Source organism: Hyaena hyaena, unplaced genomic scaffold (genome assembly GCF_003009895.1).
Source record: "Hyaena hyaena isolate Hyena2069 unplaced genomic scaffold, ASM300989v1 scaffold_179, whole genome shotgun sequence".
Classification (NCBI taxonomy): domain Eukaryota; kingdom Metazoa; phylum Chordata; class Mammalia; order Carnivora; family Hyaenidae; genus Hyaena; species Hyaena hyaena.
Genome location: NW_024080812.1, coordinates 918,167 through 937,945, shown reverse-complemented (window position 1 = coordinate 937,945; position 19,779 = coordinate 918,167). Strand labels below are relative to the sequence as shown.

General features: G+C 54.3%; 1 protein-coding gene across 3 annotated transcripts in view; it reads right to left on the bottom strand.

The window, feature by feature from the left end:
• The window catches only part of ACTN1 (actinin alpha 1), a 96,241-nt gene that overhangs the window by 5,417 nt on the left and 71,045 nt on the right, over positions 1-19,779 (bottom strand). For all 3 annotated transcript variants that reach the window (XM_039240707.1, XM_039240708.1, XM_039240709.1), the window contains exons 8-17: positions 19,529-19,614; positions 12,317-12,409; positions 10,764-10,994; positions 7,696-7,843; positions 4,134-4,284; positions 3,540-3,648; positions 2,879-3,019; positions 1,892-2,074; positions 1,453-1,587; positions 156-335 (exon numbers count right to left, since the gene is read on the bottom strand). In XM_039240707.1, the coding sequence (XP_039096638.1) occupies positions 156-335; positions 1,453-1,587; positions 1,892-2,074; positions 2,879-3,019; positions 3,540-3,648; positions 4,134-4,284; positions 7,696-7,843; positions 10,764-10,994; positions 12,317-12,409; positions 19,529-19,614 (1,457 nt within the window). The remainder of the gene's footprint in view (positions 1-155; positions 336-1,452; positions 1,588-1,891; positions 2,075-2,878; positions 3,020-3,539; positions 3,649-4,133; positions 4,285-7,695; positions 7,844-10,763; positions 10,995-12,316; positions 12,410-19,528; positions 19,615-19,779) is intronic.

Genomic DNA, 19,779 nt, shown 5'->3' with positions numbered 1-19,779 from the left:
CCGTGAGCATCCCCTCACTGCAAAGAGTCTGTCTTCCTAGTATGACCAGCTTCCTTGGAAGGTGGGTAACTGCTCCCTGTCGCAGCCCAGGGGAGGAGGGAGCAGAATGGGATCCGGGACTCCTTTCTTGGAGAAGCGGAGTCAGTGCCACCCACCTCCATGGTGTAGTTGGTGTGCTTGTTGTCGAAGATGAGCGCCTCCTGGATGAGCTGGTGGTCGCCCTCCAGCTGGTCGATCTTGGGCTTGTAGTTGACGATGCTCTTCTCGTACTGCCGCAGGTGGCTGAGCTGGTCCTCCAGGGTCCCGTGCATCTCAATGGAGATCCGCCCAATCTCCTGCTCACCCAGAAGGAAGCCCTGGTCAGACCACCCCGCTCTGTGCCCCTAGGGTAAGGACTGGGGTACCTAGGTCATTGGTCAGTCTCTCAGATGATTCTTGGTTCCTACCCTAGCACCAGGGACCCCATCAGTGGTAATCAGTAAGCCAAGAGCAAGACACATTCAGCAGGGACGCACTTTGGCATGGAAATGGCATCATAAAGGGGTATGACAAACGCTACTGCCTCTCGAGTAGCTCTCACCCTCAGCAAGGGGCTGCAAGGTCAGCTGCTAACCTACATGCTCATTCCTCTGCTTGCCATTCAAACTCCCTGCCCAAGCCTTGTTCCCAACTGTCACCCATCTCAGGGACTCTCTCTGTGCCTGGGGAGCCAGGTTCCTCACAGCCTCAAAGCACCGGACTTACCTCCTCAGTGGCTATGCCTGCCTCGGCCTGCCTCAGTGTCACCTGCCCCATGGGCCAGGCCAATCCCCCTTTCTGTCTGTCCTTCATCCGTGTAAACAAACATCGTTTGTAAAAATCCTTTCTGTGCACTCATTTTGACCCAGCAAATTATTTCCTGAACACCCACTATGCACAATGTGCTAAGCAGGCAGGGCTGGGGTACAGGAGAGACACAAACATGACCTTGACATGGTCTTTGCCCTCAAGGAGCTCAGAGGGACGCCATGCTCTAACCCAAGCAGCACCCCCTTCCCTGATCTACAGCCCTGATATCCGGCCCAACGATTCAGCAAAACATTCCATGCTTGCCCGAGTCTTGGTTCTCTCTCTGGAAAGATCTTCCTCTCTGCTCAGGAGGAAGGGAGGCCTGGTCAGCCAAATAAGCCAAAGGACAACGGGTAAGCTAGTCAGCTCCCCAGGCACTCATCCCTCGGTGGGACTTTCTCAGGTGGCTCTTGGGCAGCATCCCTGTATGGGTCTTCGCTCCCAAGACATTGGGACCAGCCCACTGGCCTTCCCTGACTGGCTCCATGCCCACAGTAGGGCAGCAGACCAGTCACATTCCTCCAGGAGCCTTGCCAAGGAGGAGACCAGGCAAGCCTGACAGGCTGGGACGGTTCTGGGAAGAGGTGCGAACGCCTACCCCTGCCCCCCAACGATGGGACTCACCTCCATCTTGGTCTGGATCCAGGGCCCGATGACATTGGCCTGGGCTGCAAACTGCTTGCGTAGCCTCTCGTTGTGCTGCTGGCGGGCATGCTCCTCCGTCAGGGCCTGGTCCCTCCGCGGCACCAACTGCCGCACCTGGGGTGGGGACAATCATGGGACCTTGGGAAAGGGCCAGCCACCTGCCCCATACTTCAGCTGAGGGAATGGAGGCGCCATGAAGGGAAGGGGCCAGTCAGTAACAGAGCAGGAGCGAACAGGTTGGCCTGTTCCAGAAATTCAGTCATTCATTATTAACTTGACAGAGAAGTGCTCACCATGTAATAATGAAAAAATAAAAAAATAAAATCAATGAAAAGCAACAACAGAAAAGACAAAATCCCTGCACTTATAAAACTTTCGATGGCTCGGCCACCATGTCGCACCCAGCCCTTGGACTCACGTGGTCCCACTTGCTATTGATCTCCTGAGGACTGATGGTTGTGTAGGGATTGGTGCCTGCCATGTTGACGTGGTAGGTCTGGACAATCTTGGACACCTCGTTGTGGATACCCAGGATGGCCAGGCGTTCCTTGTCGGCATCAGGGAGGGTGGCCTTGAACTGCTCATGGGCTGTGGTCAGTCCCTGGATACAAGAGAAACACAGCGACCGGTGCCTCGTGTGGGCAAGATGAATGAAGGAAGCCCAACAGGTCCCAGGGTAGAGGTGGGTGGGAAGGCCACTGAAGGCCTGGCCCCACACCAGCTGGGAGACCCGGAACATCAACCTAGGTTGCTCACGGCTGAGAACCAGGAGAGCAGGGCTGGCCACAGGGAGGGGTGAAGGCAGAGCCATTAAAGCAACAGCTTCATGCCTAGGGCTGGTGAAGTCAGGAGCCACCATCCTAGAGGGTGGTCCCACAGTCAGGTCAGGGACAAGTCTGCTCCCCAGGTGACCTCCTCCCACCCAGGCTTCCTTTGCAGAATCTCTTAAATCGAATACTCTACAGCCATATAGAAGAATGAGGAAGCGGTTCATTACAACGCAATGAGCTCCAAAATATTAAGTCAAAGATAAAGGTTCAGAGTACAGTATCCAATAAAAGCTACTTTTTGTGTTCGAGAGGGGTGTGGGGAAGAACATGTTAATGAATAAATATCTTTTGCCTGCCTACGCAGACTGTGGGGCTGGGGGACAAAGGTAGGAGGGAGAATTTATTGCCTATCCCTTTTATCTTTTCGATTTTACACCACCTGCACAGATTACCTAGTCAAAATAAATAAAATGCAGTTCTTCTAAATCTATCAACTCCTTGGACTCTGTCCCCATCCCTCCATCTTCTTCCTACAGAGCAGTCATGCAGGAGTAAGGTTTGAAGAATGAGGTTTCCACATGTGTCGGGGGGGGGGGGGCATGGCGACTTCCGGGAGTGAGGGGGCTGTGGCACACCTGGATCTCCTCAATGGTGTGCACAATGAAGGTGTCCTGCAGATCCTCCATGGCCCCCTCCATCCAGTTGTTGAAGGGAGCAGCCCGCTTGGCATACTCCAAGTACAACTGGTCAATGGTCTCCAGAAGTTTCTCCGTCCGCTAGGAATGGCAATTGAGGGGAGAGGGTGGAGAGAAAGGTTTCAGTAGAGTCAGATCCAGCATCACCGCTCCCTGCTCCCCCCACCCATCTCCCCACCCCTGAGCTTCCTGGCCAGCCACAAGCGGTCCAGGTCTGGAAGCACCAGACTAAGGCAGATGGGAAAAACAGACTTTCTCTGGGACACTCGTTGTTAACATGGGGGTCTATGGACCATCCCACAGTGGAGTCACCCGGCCTGGCCCCCAGACTGGTTTGTAAATAGGAAAGTTCTCAAACGGCTGGGGTTGGGCTATGAAGTGCACTGAACCATGAGGATGAGGTATGGTTAGGGCCAGAAAGGAGGCATCTCCACTGAGGCAAAGCCCAACCCAGTGCCAGGGTGAACCTTCAGTGGTCGGGCCAGGGCAGGTCCAGGCAACGCAGTGGAGCCTTTTGGCCCAAAGCAAAGGGCCTCACAAAGCAAGAAGAGGCCCACAGAGCTGCTAGAGGCCGGCCTCCACCTCCCTGAGGGGCCCTCACCTCCAGAGCTTCTCTCCGCTTCTGGGTTAGGGCTCCCAGATTGTCCCACTGGTCACAGATCTTTTGGCACCGGGCGTTGACACTGGGTGAGTCGTAATAGTCCAGCTCACTGGAAGGAAGGAGACAGGAAGAGTCAGGTGACCCAGGTTACCTCCGTGGCCTGCTCTCTCCTCCCTGGGGCTGGGGGTGCGCTCCCTTCATCAAGACCTTCCACGTGCACCCCCCCCCCCCATTCCCAACTCTGTGGCTTTCAGAGGACCGTTGGGAGACAAATGAAGGCCAGTTCTAAGGGCCCTACTGCACCTGAGCTGGAGGTGATGCCAGTCTTGACCCCAATGCCCAATGGCAGGGATCCACTGAGGCCCAACGAGAGCTCAGGGTGCACGTGGTCATCCTCTGGCCGTGCACTAGTCATAGGTAAGGACCAGAGGCACCGTAGGAAGGGCCATGGACTCATTCTCCACTTGGGCGATGCCCAAAGTCTTCTGTATTGATGCCCTTCTCAGTGGGGCACCAGCTGTACCCACCCTCCTCACTTGTCACAGCCACACCCCATTCCCCCTGAAGCCCCAGACCTCGCTGAGCCTCGCATACTTGAGCTCCTGCGCAATGGCAGCAATCTGCTCCACGCGGTCCTGGTGGGCGGCGAGGTCACTCTCAAAGGCCTCGTGCTTCTTGAGCAGGGCCTTGATCTCCGAGAGGGTGGCGGTCTCGTAATCCTTCTGCCGTAGCATAGCCTCTTTGCCTGGGTTCAAAGAGAGGGGACACAAGGCTGAGCAGGAGCCAGGAGCTGGGGGCCCCATCTTCTTGGCCCCAACCATCCACCCCTCGGGGCCCAGGAGCCCCATTTCCAGGAGCACATCCCCAGAAGATGTCCACCAGAAAGCTATCAATCATGTGCAGTTTGAGAAAGCAGATGTGCAACTGAACATCCCCAAGGGGCCAGGTGAGAGAGTTACTACCTTCCATGGAACACGATACATGTTACATACAAAGGCTGTGCCGGGCTATGCCTGCTATAACCAGGCACCTCAGGGATACCTCATCTTTAGACTTTCTCCAGCTGGGACGCCTGGGTGGCTCAGTCGGTTAAGCGACCGACTTCGGCTCAGGTCATGGACACACGGTGTGTGGGTTCGAGCCCCAGGTCAGGTTCAGTGCTGACAGCTAGCTCAGAGCCTGGAGCCTGCTTCAGAGTCTGTGTCTCCCTCTCTCTCTGCCCCTCCCCCACTCGTTCTCTGTCTCTCTCTGTCTCAGAAATAAAAAAAAAAAATTAAGAGTTTCTCCAGCTGTTGTTGCTGGCCCCCAGCAGCCTTGCAGGGACCCCCTCCCCTTAATTAGTCTCAGTTTGTCAGCAGGTCCAGTGCCCTCTGCACATAATCCATCGCTGGCCAGAACTTTCTCTGTCAGGGGCACCTCCCTCTCTTGAGGAGTGGGGCAGGGCTTGCAATTCTTGGATCCCTGTTTCCCAGGAGGAAATGGGATGAGAAATGAATCTCTTGGGGCTGTCGCTACATGTCCGCCAGCGGTCTCGTGAAGCACCTGGTACCAGCCTGGGGCTGCCCTGGCCTTCCTGTACACCCACCCTCCACGTCTGCATCCATCAGGGATACTCAGCCCTGCTCAGCAAATGAAAGCTGGGCCATGAAGCTGGAGACTGTGCCTGATGTGGCCCTTCTTTCCTTCTGTCTACTTTCCTTTCTTTTTTACTTTTTTTTAAAAAGATTTCATTTTTAAGTAATCTCTACACCCCACTGTGGGGCTCGAACTCATGACCCTGAGATCAAGAGTCGCAGGCTCCTCCCACTGAGCCAGCCAGGCACCCCTCTACTTTCTTTTTCTTTAAGTCAAAATAATAACATGACAAATTTAGGGGGAAAAAATTACAGATGAGCCTATTTAGCTACTCCTTTTCAGTCTTTCCTTATATGGATACTGTGGTAAAACCAGAGAGTATATGTAAATTACACTTCCTGCTTTTCAAACATTCAGCAGCACACCGTCAGAGTCTCCGCTTCGACTCCAGCTTTCCCATGTGTCCTCTCTGGTGGCCAGCGTTCCATCATGTGGCCAAACCACCACTGCTGTGACCAATACCGCCCCAACATGCAGCATTCAGGCCCCTCAGCTTGCGCTATTATAAAGGATCTCATGGGAACCGACTGTAGACACATGACTTCCCCACCTTTAGGGTTCATTCTTTAGAGTCTCAAAAACTAGGTCAGCAGGTGAGAACACTGTTAGGTGTGGATGTGTGTCACCAGACCGCTTTGCCCAGAGGCTCCGCCCATGTCTACTGCCAGCAAGCCAGCACTTGTCATGTCCTTGCTAGTGGCTGGCCAGCTGATGGGGTCCCTGCTCTGTACCTTTCTGTGAGCGGTTCCTTGGCCCTGGAGAGGACACAGTAGAAGCACGTGGCTGAACCGGTACAGTCCCCACTACTCTGCACCACCCACACCTGCATAAAGAACTTGGTGCATGTGCAGCGGAGGTGGGGCAGCAACCTCACATTCCAGTGTTCTTACAACAGGGAGCTAAACCCAACCTCCTCAGGCTGAGTCAAGCACACTCCCATCTGCTACCCAGCCGAGTGGCTCCTGAGTGGCCACAGCGTACGGCTGTCCCTAATCGTCTCCAGCCTAAGTAGGGAGGAGCATAATGGGGCCAGATGAGGGAGTCAGGGGACATTGTGCTCTGCTGGCCAATAGGGTCTGCCACAGGGGCTCCAGCGGGAGTGGCTGGAGGACCCGAGGAGATGGGCACTGTGGATTCCTCTCTGGCCCTGGCCCAGAGGAAAAGACTATTCCAGGTATGATTCTCTTTCTTTGGAGTCAACTTCAGCTGCCCACAAGCAGACACCAGATACTTGGGCCGTAAGTGCCTCTGAGTTGGAGGGATGGAGACACACTTGTGCTAACAGGGCAAAGGCTCTAGGTCACTATAATTGGAAGCCAGAAGGCAGTGGAGGAAAAATATCCAAGGCTACCATTTACTGAGCACGTTCTACGTGCCAGGCACTAAAGCATAAAACGTACTTGTGATATTTATGCCTTCAACGATCCTACGAGGAGGTATGCTGAGTTGAAGAGTGTCCCCCAAAACTCATGTCAACCCAGAGCCTCAGAATCTGACCTTATTTGAAAATAGACTCTCAGGGCGCCTGGGTGGCTCAGTTGGTTAAGCGTCTGACTCTTGATTTCAGCTCAGGTCATGACCTCAGGGTTTGTGAGTTTGAGCCCCACATTTGGCTCTGTGCTAACAGTGCGGAGCCTGCATGGAATTCTCCCTCTTCCTCTCTCTGTTCCTTCCTATGCCCCCGCCAAAATAAACAAATACTAAAAAAAAAAAGAAAGAGAGAGAAAAGAGAAGAAAATAGCGTTTTTGTAGATGTAATTAGTTCAGATGAGGTCATACGAGATTAGGGAGGGCCCTAGATCCAATGACTGGTGTCTTTATTAGCACAAGAGGAGAAATTCCGTCACTGAGACACAGAAGCAGCCATGTGGGGACAGAGGCAGGCACTGAACTAGGCCAATGACACCAAGGATGGCCAGCAACCACCAGACGCCAGGAAGCAGCATGGACGGCCTCCTGCTCAGAGGCCCCAGAAGGCGTCAATTCTGCTGACACTTCCACTTAGCACCCCTTGTGACCGGTAAGAAAACACGTTTCTGTTGTGTTAAGCCAGCCGGTGTGTGGCCCTAGGAACCTAACACAGGAGAGCACGCATGGATCATCTGCATGTCACAGAAGTCACTGGTCCAAATGTACTCTGTGTCTGGGTGGTAGAGTGGGGATTCGAACCCCAACCTAACTGACTTAGGGAAGAAGAAATCATCATGATGACAAGCACCATCAACAAACTACACATACACAGCATCGTGCTATGCTGGGAACTCTTCTCAATGCCTTGGATGTAATATTCCATTAAATTCTCATAAACCTATGAAGTTTATACTCTGATTATCCCCACTTTACAGATGAGGAAACTGAGGCAACCAAAAAGCTGACGAACTTGTCTAATGTCAAGGAACCAGTAAGACACAAAGCAAAACAAACAAAAAGCAGGAGAGAAAGGAGTCGTGGCCTGGCAGTTTAGTTAGCAGAGCATGAGGGTCAGAACCCTCAGGGAGGCAGGAGGTTGGGCTGGCCTTACCATCTGTCCAGGCCTCGTGGATGGAGGCCTTTTGCCGGAATTTCTCTGCCAGGTGGTCGAGCCGCTCCAGCCTCCGGATCTCATTCAACAGCCACTCCTCGTAGCCCTTCTCTGCCTGCTCTAGGCAGCCCCAGGCATTGTTGATGTCCTGTAGGGGTGAGAGGCATGGCATTAGCCCCAGCTGGCCCCCGAGACCCACACAGCTGCCCCACGCCTTCTAGAAGCCCCCTTCCCATCTCAGTTGTACCTCCCCAGCCGTCTACTGGTGTTACCTGGGCTGCTGGGTCCCAGGCCTCCTGGGCAGGGAGTGAGGCCTGAGTCCATGTGGGCCACCCAGCTATAGGGCTGTGGGTGTGCAGCCCTATGGAGGAAGAGCCCAAGGCCCTCTGGGGCCCAGGATTCTGACTAATCACAGAGGCTGTAGGGCCAGCCAGGGGAAAAGAACAATAACTGAACGAAGCAAGCAGGCATGGGAGCCTCCCAGCCTCCCTGGATGTGGTCATGGGCTCTGGGCAGTTGCCTGGGGCCTGCAGGGACCCTGGTCTGGGCGAGCTGGCCAAGCACCTAAGGACGGTAACAGCTGCTGAGCACAACCCACAGCCCTTCAGACTGGGAGCCACCCACAGGGTCATCCCTACAATTAGCACAAGGGGACCCGCTGTGCAGATATGGGCTGAACGCAGCCCGCACGCCACCTGGGGGCCCAGGGGATAGGCCACATCCACCCAGGGTGGGGTGCTTCTAACTCACGCAGCGCACCCTCTGGTCAGCCGAGGCTCTAGCCACCTAAAAGCTGCGGTAGCAGCCTGGAATCTAAAAAGACTGCAGTTTTCCAAAGTGCATACACAATGGCAAGGGCCTACTTCCTGTCCTCAAGGGCCTACTTCCTGTCCTCAAGGGCCTACTTCCTGTCTTCCAGATTCCTCGGGGTCCAGCCAGCTTTCCAGTGCTGTCTGCTGGCCTGGCCGTTCCCTGCTCTTCCCGCCTCTTATGCCCAGGCCCCTTCATGATTTCTCATTTTGAAGGCCAAAAGCTCTATCTTGGTGGATTTTTAAATTTTCTTTTGTATGTTTCTCTGGCTCATAACATTTCTCCCCGAGTCTGAGAAAGGGCAGGAAGGAAGGGGAAATAACATAAATAACACAAATGAAGATAATTTAATAACCTGGTAAGCTATTCACAATATAACTTTAGTTGTTTTTTTAAATATTTCTTAATGTTTTATTTATTTTTGTGAGAGAGAGAGAGAGAGAGAGAGAGAGAGAATGCGAGTGGGGAGGGGCAGAGAGAGACACACAAAAGAGGCCGAAGCAGGATCCAGGCTCTGAGCTGTCAGCATAAAGCCTGAGGTGGGGCTCAAACTCATGAACAGTGAGATCATGACCTGAGCTAAAGTTCAGGTGCTTAAGCTACTGAGGCACCCAGGTGCCCTTTAGCTTTTTTTTTTTTTAAAGCAGCTTATTAAATAAAATATGCTTTAGGATTCTCTTAAAAATCATATTTAAGGGTGCCTGGGTGGCTCAGTCAGTTACGCGTCTGACTTCGGCTCAGGTCATGATCTTGCGGTTTGTGGGTTCGAGCCCCATGTTGGGCTCTGTGCTGACAGCTCAGAGCCTGGAGCCCGTTTCAGATTCTGTGTCTCCCTCTTTCTCTGACCCTCCCCTGGTCACGCTGTATCTCTCTCTCCCTCATAAATAAATACAAAATTTTAAAAAAATTAAAAAAAAAATCATATTTACATAGGACGCCTGGGTGCTCAGTCATGTAAGTGCCCAACTCCTTTTTCTTCTTCAAGTTTATTTTATTTTGTGAGAAAGAGAGAGAGTGGAAGAGGGACAGAGAGAGGGAGAGAAAGAGAATCCCAAACAGGCTCCACACTGTCAGCACGGAACAAGATGCAGGGCTCAAACTCATGAGCCATGAGATCATGACCTGAGCCGAAATCAAGAGTTGGACATTTAACTAACTGACTGAGCCACCCAGGCGCCCCAGTGTCCAACTTCTGACTTCAGCTCAGGTCATGATCTCACGGAGTTTGTGGGATTGAGCCCTGCGTCGGGCTCCGTGCTGATGACTCAGGGCCTGCTTGGGATTCTCTCTCCTCTCTTTCTCCGCCTCTCCCTCCGCTCCTTCTCTTTCTCTCTCAAAATAAATACGTAAGACATTTTTTAAAAAATCCCACTTATAAACTAAAAGAATCTTTTTCCAAACAGCCACTTTTATTTATTTTTGAGAGAGAGAGAGAGAGAGACAGCGTGAGCAGGGGAAGGTCAGAGAGAGAGGGAGACACAGAATCCGAAGCAGGCTCCAGGCTCTGAGCTGTCAGCACAGAGCCAGACAAAGGGCTCAAACCCATGAACCGTGAGATCATGACCTGAGCCGAAGTTGGATGCTCAACTGACTGAGCCACCCAGGCACCCCTCAAAAAACAGTTTTAAGTTATACTGGATAGTTAAGATTATGAGTAACTTCTATTTTCTATATTTTGCGTATTTGTATGTTTGAAATATCCTACCAAAAAAACCCCGCAAAACGCAACTCATTACTTGTTGAAGGCAATACATTTTATAAAAATCACTTAAAAAAGATTTCACAGAGGGGCACCTGGGTGGCTCAGTGGGTTGCACATCTGACTCTTGGTTTTGGCTCAGGTCACGATCTCCCACGGTTTTGGGCTCGAGCCCTGCGTCGGCTCTGCACTGAGTAGAGCCTGCCTATGATTCTTTCGCTCCTCTCTCTCTCTGCCCCTCTCGCACTCACGCTCACATGGTCTCCCTTTCTCTCTCTCTCAAAATAAATAAATAAATAAAAATTTTTAAAAAGTAAAAATGATCCCAGTCGCTACTGAGTCATGCCCCGTTTGGTTCAATACATCACGAGGCACTTTGTTGGCAGAGACGGTGTCCTGAGGTGGGGGGAGCTGGTGCTGGGAGGCCTGGTGGATATTTAGGGGGCCAGCAGCGCAGGTCTGACCTGGGCGGGTCAGGAGAGTGGGGGCTTGAGCCTGGGTGGCAGTCTGGAGCGGCTCAGGGCCGGAGGCGGCCGGGCCGGGGCCCAGGGCCACTCACCGAGACCATCCGGCCCTCGGAGGGCATGAAGGCGGGCCGGTTGCTGAGCCGCAGCTTGGTCTGCAGCGTGTTGAAGTTGATCTCCAGCTGGCACTTCTCCTGCACCTTGGGCGGCTTGTGCAGCCGCCGGTAATCCCGGAAGTCCTCCAGCTTCTGCTGCATGGCGTGCATGGTGTTCTCCGGCGCCCGGTTCTCCAGCCACGGGATGGTGCGGCGGATCCACTCCAGCAGCTGGGGGTGGGGACGCCGAAGGCGTGAGGAGGCGGGAGGGGGCGCTGAGGGCTGCTTCCCTTCCTCCTCTGGCCTTCTGGCCCCTTCCCTCACAGGGGGAGCCAGCGGGAGGGATGGCTCTCCGGATAGCGCGTCCCATCCCAGCTACCACTCCCTGGCGGTAGAGCCAGGCTCCAGCGGGTCCCCTCTGAGAGTCACAGGCTTCATGCAGCCTCCTCTCTGCCAGGGGAAGGGGCTGACTCAGCCGCCCTGCTCTGCGGGAGAAGAGCCGTGGACGTGGTGGTAAGTCGCCTTGCCCAGGAGGAAACCCACGCTCTGGGTCCAGCTCCACCAGCTGGCTGGGCCCCGGTGTCCTCCTCTGTCCCCGGGAAGTAACAGCCGTAAGAGCTGTTTCCAGAGGCCCTTGTCTAGAATTCTAGAATGTGCGTCTCTGACTCAAAAAGGAAGAGGCTGGCTTCTGGAGCACAGGCAGGGAACGGCCTGGATGAGGTGGTGACGGAGGGAAAAGTGGAGAAGGAGTGGAACGGGTGACAGGAAATAGAACGAGCACCTGCAAGGTGCCAGCGTGTCCCCAGACTGACTCATCGGAATGAGGACTGGAGTCCCGTGGGGGCTGTGTGCTGTGGCCCTGCCCCAGGTTACGGAGGGGTAAACCAAGGCACCGTGAGGTTATGGGGCTTGCCAAGGTGACCAAGCTGGCATGGCAGAGCAGGGCCTAGGCCCGGGCATCTGCATTCTTACTATGCCGGATGGCAGATCCACCAAGAGGCCAGGCCGAGCTGTTCAGAAGGCTGGATTCGTTTAAGGGAGAAGCAAGTGGAGCCTTAACCCGAATACAGTCAACGGCACAACAGCAAACCCAGCCCTGTCTCCTCCTGTCCCCTGGGTGGGCCCAGCTGCTCGGCTAGCCTGAGCCAGCACTGACCCACCTCTAGTTCATATCCTTCCAGAACCAGGCATACTGTTTTTCTAGGCCAAGCAACTCACAGAACAACAGTATACCAGGCTAGAAAGCCCCCTGAGATCCCCTGGCTTAGCACTCACTTGACAAGTGGAAAAACCCACAACCCAGAGACGTGAAAATTTCCCAGGCTCACTGTCTGTCAGTGAGAAAAACAGCCTACGACCCGGCTTTCTGGAGCCTAGAGATCAGCCCACCTCTGCCCTGGGTCAGCTGTGCTGGGAGCAAGGACTATGCCCAGACTCGGACTGTGCCCCAGGGATGGGTTTGGAGGTATAGGTTCTGGGGGCTCCCTCTTCTCCCAGAGTGGGGTAGCAGAGCCTTGCTGGAGCCAGGCTGGGAGAGCTCGAGAGGTACCCACATCGCTGGCCAGCTTCTCGTAGTCTTCCATGAGCTGCTCATTCTCCTGGTTGACGGCCAACACCTTGCAGATGCGATTGGCTGCTGTCTCCGCCTGGCAACAGGAAAGAGGGTGGGGGTCACGGTCAGCCCCGGGCAGCGGAGCTCCCGCCCTGCAGCTCTACATGGCAGGAAGGCAGCCCCTGGGGCTTCGAGTCCACATCCTCCTCCTCCGCCAGCCCGTGCTGGGTCCCGCAGGTCAAGCGAGCCCAAAGAGAGATCTTGAGGGCTAACCCCGGGCCCTTGGAGAAGGACCAGAGTTTGAAGCCAACCATGCACACTGGGAAGTAACTAATGTGATGACTCATACGATCAAAACGGTCAGCTCAGGTAAAGAGGGGGGAGAATTCATGCCGAGCCTACAATCCCCAGTGCAGGCCCTGGGATCCCCGAGGCTCAGGCTTTCCGGTTCAAATTGCCAGGATCTTAGGAGATGCAGGAATTCAAACCTGGGAGTCTGGAATAAAGTGCTGACTGAGAAGCAATAAGGCCTACAGAACAAAGAACATTAGAAAAGACTCAGGGACCCCTACTGCATGAAGGGACCACCCCAGCGTGCACAGAATGGCCGGAAAGCTGGGCACAGGCACGGCTAGGAAAGCAGAGGCCTTGTGTCGAGGGAGTGCTGGGCAAGCGGGCACCCGACACGGGGCTTGGCAGCAAGACGAACGAAAGAGGGCTGAATGGAAATCAGATGCAAAGGCCCGGAAACTCCAAGGGACACAGCCTTCCTGGACCATGGAAGGCACCGCGGACCTAACACCAGCAAGGGCCAGGCGGTCCTAAGTCACCAGAAACTCAGGTAACCTTTAAATCCATCTGTTTTCTTGCATACATCATAACCCAACTCTGAGGAGAGGGGAACTCAAAGCCTTTTTGGGGTCCTGTGAGAGAGACAGCCTGGGAACAGGAGCCGATAATGTCTATTCGAGAAGGGTGAGCCTACAGACGACAAGGGTCTAAGGAATAGAAAGATGGGACCTCACAACTGGTTGATGAGCAAAGCAAAATGGGTTTTGACTGCAGCAAGATAAACTGAGGCTAGGCATAAAGAAGAATATCCTGAGAATGAGGGTGCTTTGAACTGAAAAGAAGTAACTAACATATAGATGTTTTTTCTTTGCAGAACTTTTCAAATAGGACACCCACCCACCAAATCGCATGATTGGGAGTGGCTGCTGGGATGGGGGCGAGGGGGCGGGGGAGGTGGTGATGCAGAAGGAGGTCAGCATGAAGGTCTTTTTAAGCTCAAGGTCAGGAGATCACACCCCCCACCCCAGGGCAAGGGGTTAGAGCAGGTAGGTCTCCACTGGGTCAACTGGGGGAATGGCCAGAGGGCCTCCAGGACGGGCACTTTGAGTCTTGGGTCTCAAGAAACTGAGGCAAGGAGTCACATCCTTAGCGCCTCACCGCCACGCCCTCTAGCCTACCTCTGGCCCCGGGGATGCCATGACCACTTCTCCCATGGGACTCCTGATTGCCTGTCCTTCGTCTTAAGAACCAAAAAGCAACCACTGGGAATACTAAAAGGTGACAAGAGGGAAACTCCTTCCTGGAGACTGTGCCAGAAGATGTGGGGCCCTTGGACAGAGCAAGGTCATGGGAAACACGCCAATGTGCCCATGAAAAGGGCTGGGGGAGGCAGTGACCAGGGCCACTTCCGGTGAAGGCCGGGGAGGGAGACACTGGGGGGCCACCGGTCTCTGCACGGATACAAGTAAGCTATGTCCAGCGCACTGACCAAGTGGGCAAGAATCAGACGTGGTCACGCATCACATGCAAGAAGCAGCTGCCACTGTGATGTTTCATGGGCAAAGCCTTCCTGGGCCCTGATTCCCCCCAATTCATCTTGAAATCCTAGGCTCAGCGCTCATAAGCTTTGACGTGTGTGTCAGTTGGTCAAACTGGTGGACGGAGCGAGGCCTGTGTTCATGGGATTTTAGGAGATAATCCCATGAGCCTCAGGGGCCTCGCCCATCCTCAGAGCCTGCTGGCTGTTCTAGGATCAACAGAGGCTCCTCTTGGATGCTGTCTGGGGGATGTTCCCAAGTGGGCTAGCTGGGGACTTTTCCCAGAGACCCACCTCTTTCCCAAGCTTGCAGCTCAGCCTGCCCCACGCCTAGGCGGCTTCCCCAGGAGGAACTGAGAAAACCACTCATCATAACCAGGAAACCTGCCTTTGGGAAGAAAGCATGGGCATCATGGAACGAGAGGGCTTCCTTCAGAAAAGGTAATGGCCTGTCTGCAAACGCCATCGGGATTGCCTCTGCCCTCGGGGGATAGTCCCACTTACACGGTTACCTTTAGGAAGGAAGCAGGCTCCCGGAATCCAGGCTTAATTTTAGTGGGGAGGGAAAGACAGGTAGAAACCTCAAGACCTTGACCTATCTGCTTTGCTCACTGCTTAATTTGCCACCCCAGGCTGGCAGCCCGCCCTGCAGAAGGTCTCTTTACAAAGAAGGCTTCAGTCATCCACCAACCCCAACCCAGGAGGTCACAGAGACCATGAAGGAAAGACTAACGTGAAATAGTCCCTGGGGTGGAAGGCCAGCGAGACTCTTGAGCCTGGGATCCAGGCTTACCCAAGCACCTCACTTTGTGGTATTCTAGAAACTGTTTCTGCCGTGGCCACAAGAACTCCGTCACTAAGGGGGATTTAGGAGAGAGGTACTTCGCACCGCCAAGTCATAAAGAGACTGCCCAAAGGGGAGATCGGTTCTAGGGGAGGAATGATTCTTTTTCTGAGAGAAACAGCCTGTTCCCGCAAGAGAAGATGGGCTGTTCCCGAACCCAGGAAGCAAAGCCAGACTGCCCAGACCTTTCTGATGTTGGCAGAATTTGCACAAGGGATGTAAGTGTAAGGTATCATTAATGGGCTGAGAAAATATTTTCTAACACTAGGCAAAAGGGTTTTGTACTGACAGCTAGCTCAGAGCCTGGAGCCTACTTCAGATTCTGTATCTCCCTCTCTCTCTGACCCTCTCCTGCTCACGCTGTGTCTCCCTCTCTCTCTCAGAAATAAATAAAAAACACTTTAAAAAAATAAATAAATGCCAAAAGACAAAAAAAAGGCTTCTAGAAATCTGGGTTTACCTTCCTTTAGTTTATATTTTCAGGGCTTACTTTGAGTTATATTATTATACAGCTTAAAACAGAACAATCTGTTTGGCTTCATATTAGTAATTTTTTTTTTAAAGTTGTGGACTATTATTTCGGGAGTACTAATAACTTAGCGGTCCCAACTGAAACTCCGCTATCCCAAGCCATGACGCTGTGCTAACACACGGCATCCAACTCGCTGGTACAAGGTAGTTAATTAAGGTGACATCTAACATCCAAATGTGGCCCAAATGATGCACAGTGGCTCTGCCACCCACAACCCACAGATTCACATGGATGCCACAAAAATGTCACCTGTGACCTTTTTAGTAAAAAACTTCCCAAATCTATCTGAAATTGCCCATTTCCTTCCTCCCCCAGCCTAGCCTCTCCCGGTGTCTAAGAACGCACCCAGCCCCAGCACCCCTGCCAGCGAGGCCCACAGACAAAGGGGCGCGGCATGCTCCCAGCTGTGCTCCTCACCCCAGGCAGAGGACCAGGGCTAACTTGCTGTCCCCTCGCAGGCTGACCTGTGACACCTCGAAGCTGTCACACAAGCTGTGACCACCTTCCTGACCCTTGCCACACCTTCACTTGAGGAACCCTACTCAACCCTTAAGACCCGCAAGATCCGGTGGCTCCTGTGAAGAAAGCCTGTGTGGTGCGGCCCCGTGGCCCTCGCCCCGCCCCTCCCCTACTCGGCCCGCGGCACAGCAGGCACTGATGAGACCACAGCCATCGTTGGCCTCTGTGTTTCAGGGTTTCCCTGGATGGACCCCAACCCCTCAAGGGCAGCAATGGCTGGTTCTTTCCCTCAGGAGATTCACAATGTGACAAAAGCAAGCGAGAGGCCAAATGGAGAGACGCAAACATCCCCATCTACTCTTGAAAGCAACCAGAAATACCTGCAGCGGATCTAGCCTGGTCTTGAATGGCCGTTTCTCTGGAACATTCCCCAGAGACCATGCACCTTAAAGCACAAACTACATAAAACAAAATCTGTTGCTTTCTGTTGATTCTAAATCGACACGGGAGAAGAGGAGGGCAAAGGAAAACTGAGAAAGAGTCAGAACCCAAAGCAACACATCAGACAGAAGTTGGTCCTCACCTGACGAGGAAAACCCATGACGTGCCCTTGTGTGCCATATACCGGTACAGGGACGCGGGTGGCTGCGCACGCGTGCACGCGTGTATGCACGTATGCCGCTGTGCTGCCTTTCTAGTTCCACCGCCCAAGGCTTGACAAGAGAAAGGCAGCGGAGACGATAAAGGGCACGGGGCCCACTGGGCGTGGGTTTCAGAATATGTGTCCCCAACCCCCCCAACGCCGGCACCAGACATGGAGACAGTCAAGATAAGAAGAGTGTGTGTGAGTCAGAATGAATCCTCCTTCTTCCACAGGAGCGGGGGAAGCTCCCTCTCCTCCTGGTCTGCTTGGCTCGAAGCAGTTGCCTGGGTCCTTAGAAGTGGTTAGAGGCCCCTGACCCAGGACATGAGAGGTACGCCACTCCCCCACCCCCCCACCGGTGACCTTGTCCTTGAATGTGGACAAAAGAAGCGTGAAATGGTTGCAGCAAGGATGAGGGGGAGGGAAGGTGGCATGAGATCTGGGAGGGACAAAAGCAGGCTGCTAATGCACACGCGCATACGCACACGCACGCGCACACTCTTGTCCGAGCATTACGGTCAGCCAGGACACAGGGAAGGCCAGTGTCAGCGGGCATGAAGCCCAGGAGAGAACCCTTGGAGGGGCAGGGGACAGGGAAAACCCCACAGCAGAGGGCGGTCTAGCTACGGAGGCGGGCAAGCAGGCCCTCCGTGGTCATCAGGGCTGGAGGTCAGATGCTGCTCACACCCTGGCTGACAGGTGGCGGGGTCAGAGGGGCCAGAAGAAGTTGACAAGAGAGCAGCAGCAGAGATGGCACAGAGAGAAACAGGAGGAAGCAAGAGGCAGGCCAGAGAAGAGGCTGAAGGGGCTGGGGACACCGGGGGGCCGGGACACCTGTGAGGAAGCCTCCACGTGGGACAGCTCTCCTGTCTCAGTGCCAGTGAGGCCTGGAAGGAAGGGGAGGAGGGTTCCGGTGCCCGCCCAGCCAGGGGATGGGGCTGCTACAAGCCCACGTGCCTCTGTATAATTTTTTAAAGGCACCTCTTCCCGAGGCATTCCTATCGGAAAACTGTCATACTGACATGTTTAGAGAGTATTTTTGCTGCCCCCTACTGGATTACTTCTGTAACACATATTCAAATCTCCATGGTCTGCAGTGCACACACACAGCAGCCTTGTGGAGTGTGCAACCTGCACCATGTCCGTGGTGGGCCTGGTTGGGAAGGGCTCTGAGCTTCTGGCCTAGACACCAGGGAGAAGGCAGGAAGACTTCTCCCCGGCCGTGTCTGCTGGATAATTTGAAAGGATGGTCTTGACTCAGCAGGAAGGAGAGAAAATGACGGGGTCCTGAATGTTTAAGGGAATAGTCAGGAAGCATAGCCCAGAGCCGTATCACTTGGGAAGAGGGCTCTTGACTCAGGGTCCAGGGAAGGAGCTGAGACCATGAGCTTCTTTCCCATCTGTGACCTCCACGAAGCTCAGTCAGTGTGTGTGGTCAGAGACACAGGGGGCCAGCCAGAGGCTGGGGCTCTGGCCAGGCTTCAGAGAGCACCCTGCCCTCCTGCAAGAGGAAGAGGGGCTGCTCTGGTCCCTTCTGTCCCTGCAGCGGCCACAGCCCCACGGATGGCTGCCAAAGCATCCCGGGAGGAAGGAAGAGGCGGGCGGAGGGTGGCAGGGAGAGCGGGCGAGGCCGAGGGAGAGCTCACCTTCTGCGCACCCAAGAAGGCGTGGCAGTGACATGAAACATTAGGTCACATGGCCTTCCCATCCGGCCTTAGCGTGCCTACACATCTGCACAGAGAAGGAGAAGAGGTTGAGAGGAGAAAAGGAGCAGCAGCAGCACAGAATAAACCCAAACAGCTGTGGCGGACAGGGAGAGCACAGGACAGATGCACAGACAGCAAATGAGGGAATGGGCAGAGACGAAATGAGATGATGAGAGGAGAGAAGGATGGGGAGGTGGAGAGCACAGGCTGAGACAGGAAAAGGGGGGAGAGAGAGAGCAGAGGGGAAGGCCAGGCAAGAGGTGGGGTGGGGGGAAGCGCCCCCATCATGCATCTGGAGACAGGTCACTCAGACTCCATGCGGAGGGTGGGAAATTTGCCTGAGCACATCCAACCTGATGTGACAGGTCCATGGCCTGAAACCATGAAGGCCCAGCCTGTGCTCATGTCAACCTGCATGTTGTGTTTCCAGGGTCCTGCCTGTGAGTGGGGTCTGGGAGAGACACTTCTCCTGACTGAGCTAAGCCTGATAACAAAAATATTCACTGCTCTTTAGTGTGCAGCCTGCACAACTGGACTTTAAACTCAGGCCTCCCGGAACAAAACTGAGCCAGGACATTTGAAGGGGCTCACAGCTGCCCACTTCTTCCCTTCCCCCTCTCCAAGGGGCTGTGCTTATGCCTGCAAATACAGAGTGCAGAGTGACCCCACATGTGGGTCCCAGGCAGGATCCAGAAGGTACCAGGGCCCAAAAAAGCTGTGGACAGATTTGCATAATCATGCCCATGAGTGGGAGAAAGGTGGGGGCTTCGTGACACCTCTGCAAAATAGGTCAGTTGAGACAGGAGATGCCTCCATAGGGGAAGCCGGGCTGCTGTGTTAAAGCTTCAGCAAAGGTGGGCACAGAGGGGCTGCTGCCTACTGCACCTTCCAGAACCCCCAGGCTGATTTCACACATGCAGCTCTTCCTGCTCAAGCCAAGTCTCTGGGCCCCAGAAGGTGAGCTGAAGCCCAGTCCTCTCAGAGGCTGCAGAGGAAGAGGAGAAAAGGAGCAGAGGGGAGGATGGGAGAGGAGCCGAGCGAGAGCAGCACGCCACGTTGGCACCGGGAGCTAACTCTACCAGAGACACACGCCATCCAGACCCTGTTGCCAGGGAGAGGCGGGTGGGGCAGGGGGCGCATGGTCTGGGGCGCAGCACGCGGTGTGCTGTGCAAGGAAGGAGTGGGGTGGGGGCCCGGGTACCTTCTGGGCTCCAGAGAAGGCATGGTAGAAGCTGGACACGTAAGTCATGATGGCTTTCTCATCCGGTCGGGCGGTTCCAACAATGTCTATCAAGAAAAATCTGGAGTTAAAAGCCAGCTGGCGAACACATGATGCACTTCCTGATGGGCTGTGGAAAGAAGCTCCAAACCGAACCTCCAAGTCGTCTTGCCCACATGCTGAGCCTGAATCTCCCCAGCTTCTGGCCTTAGCTTCCACTTACAGGAATAGGA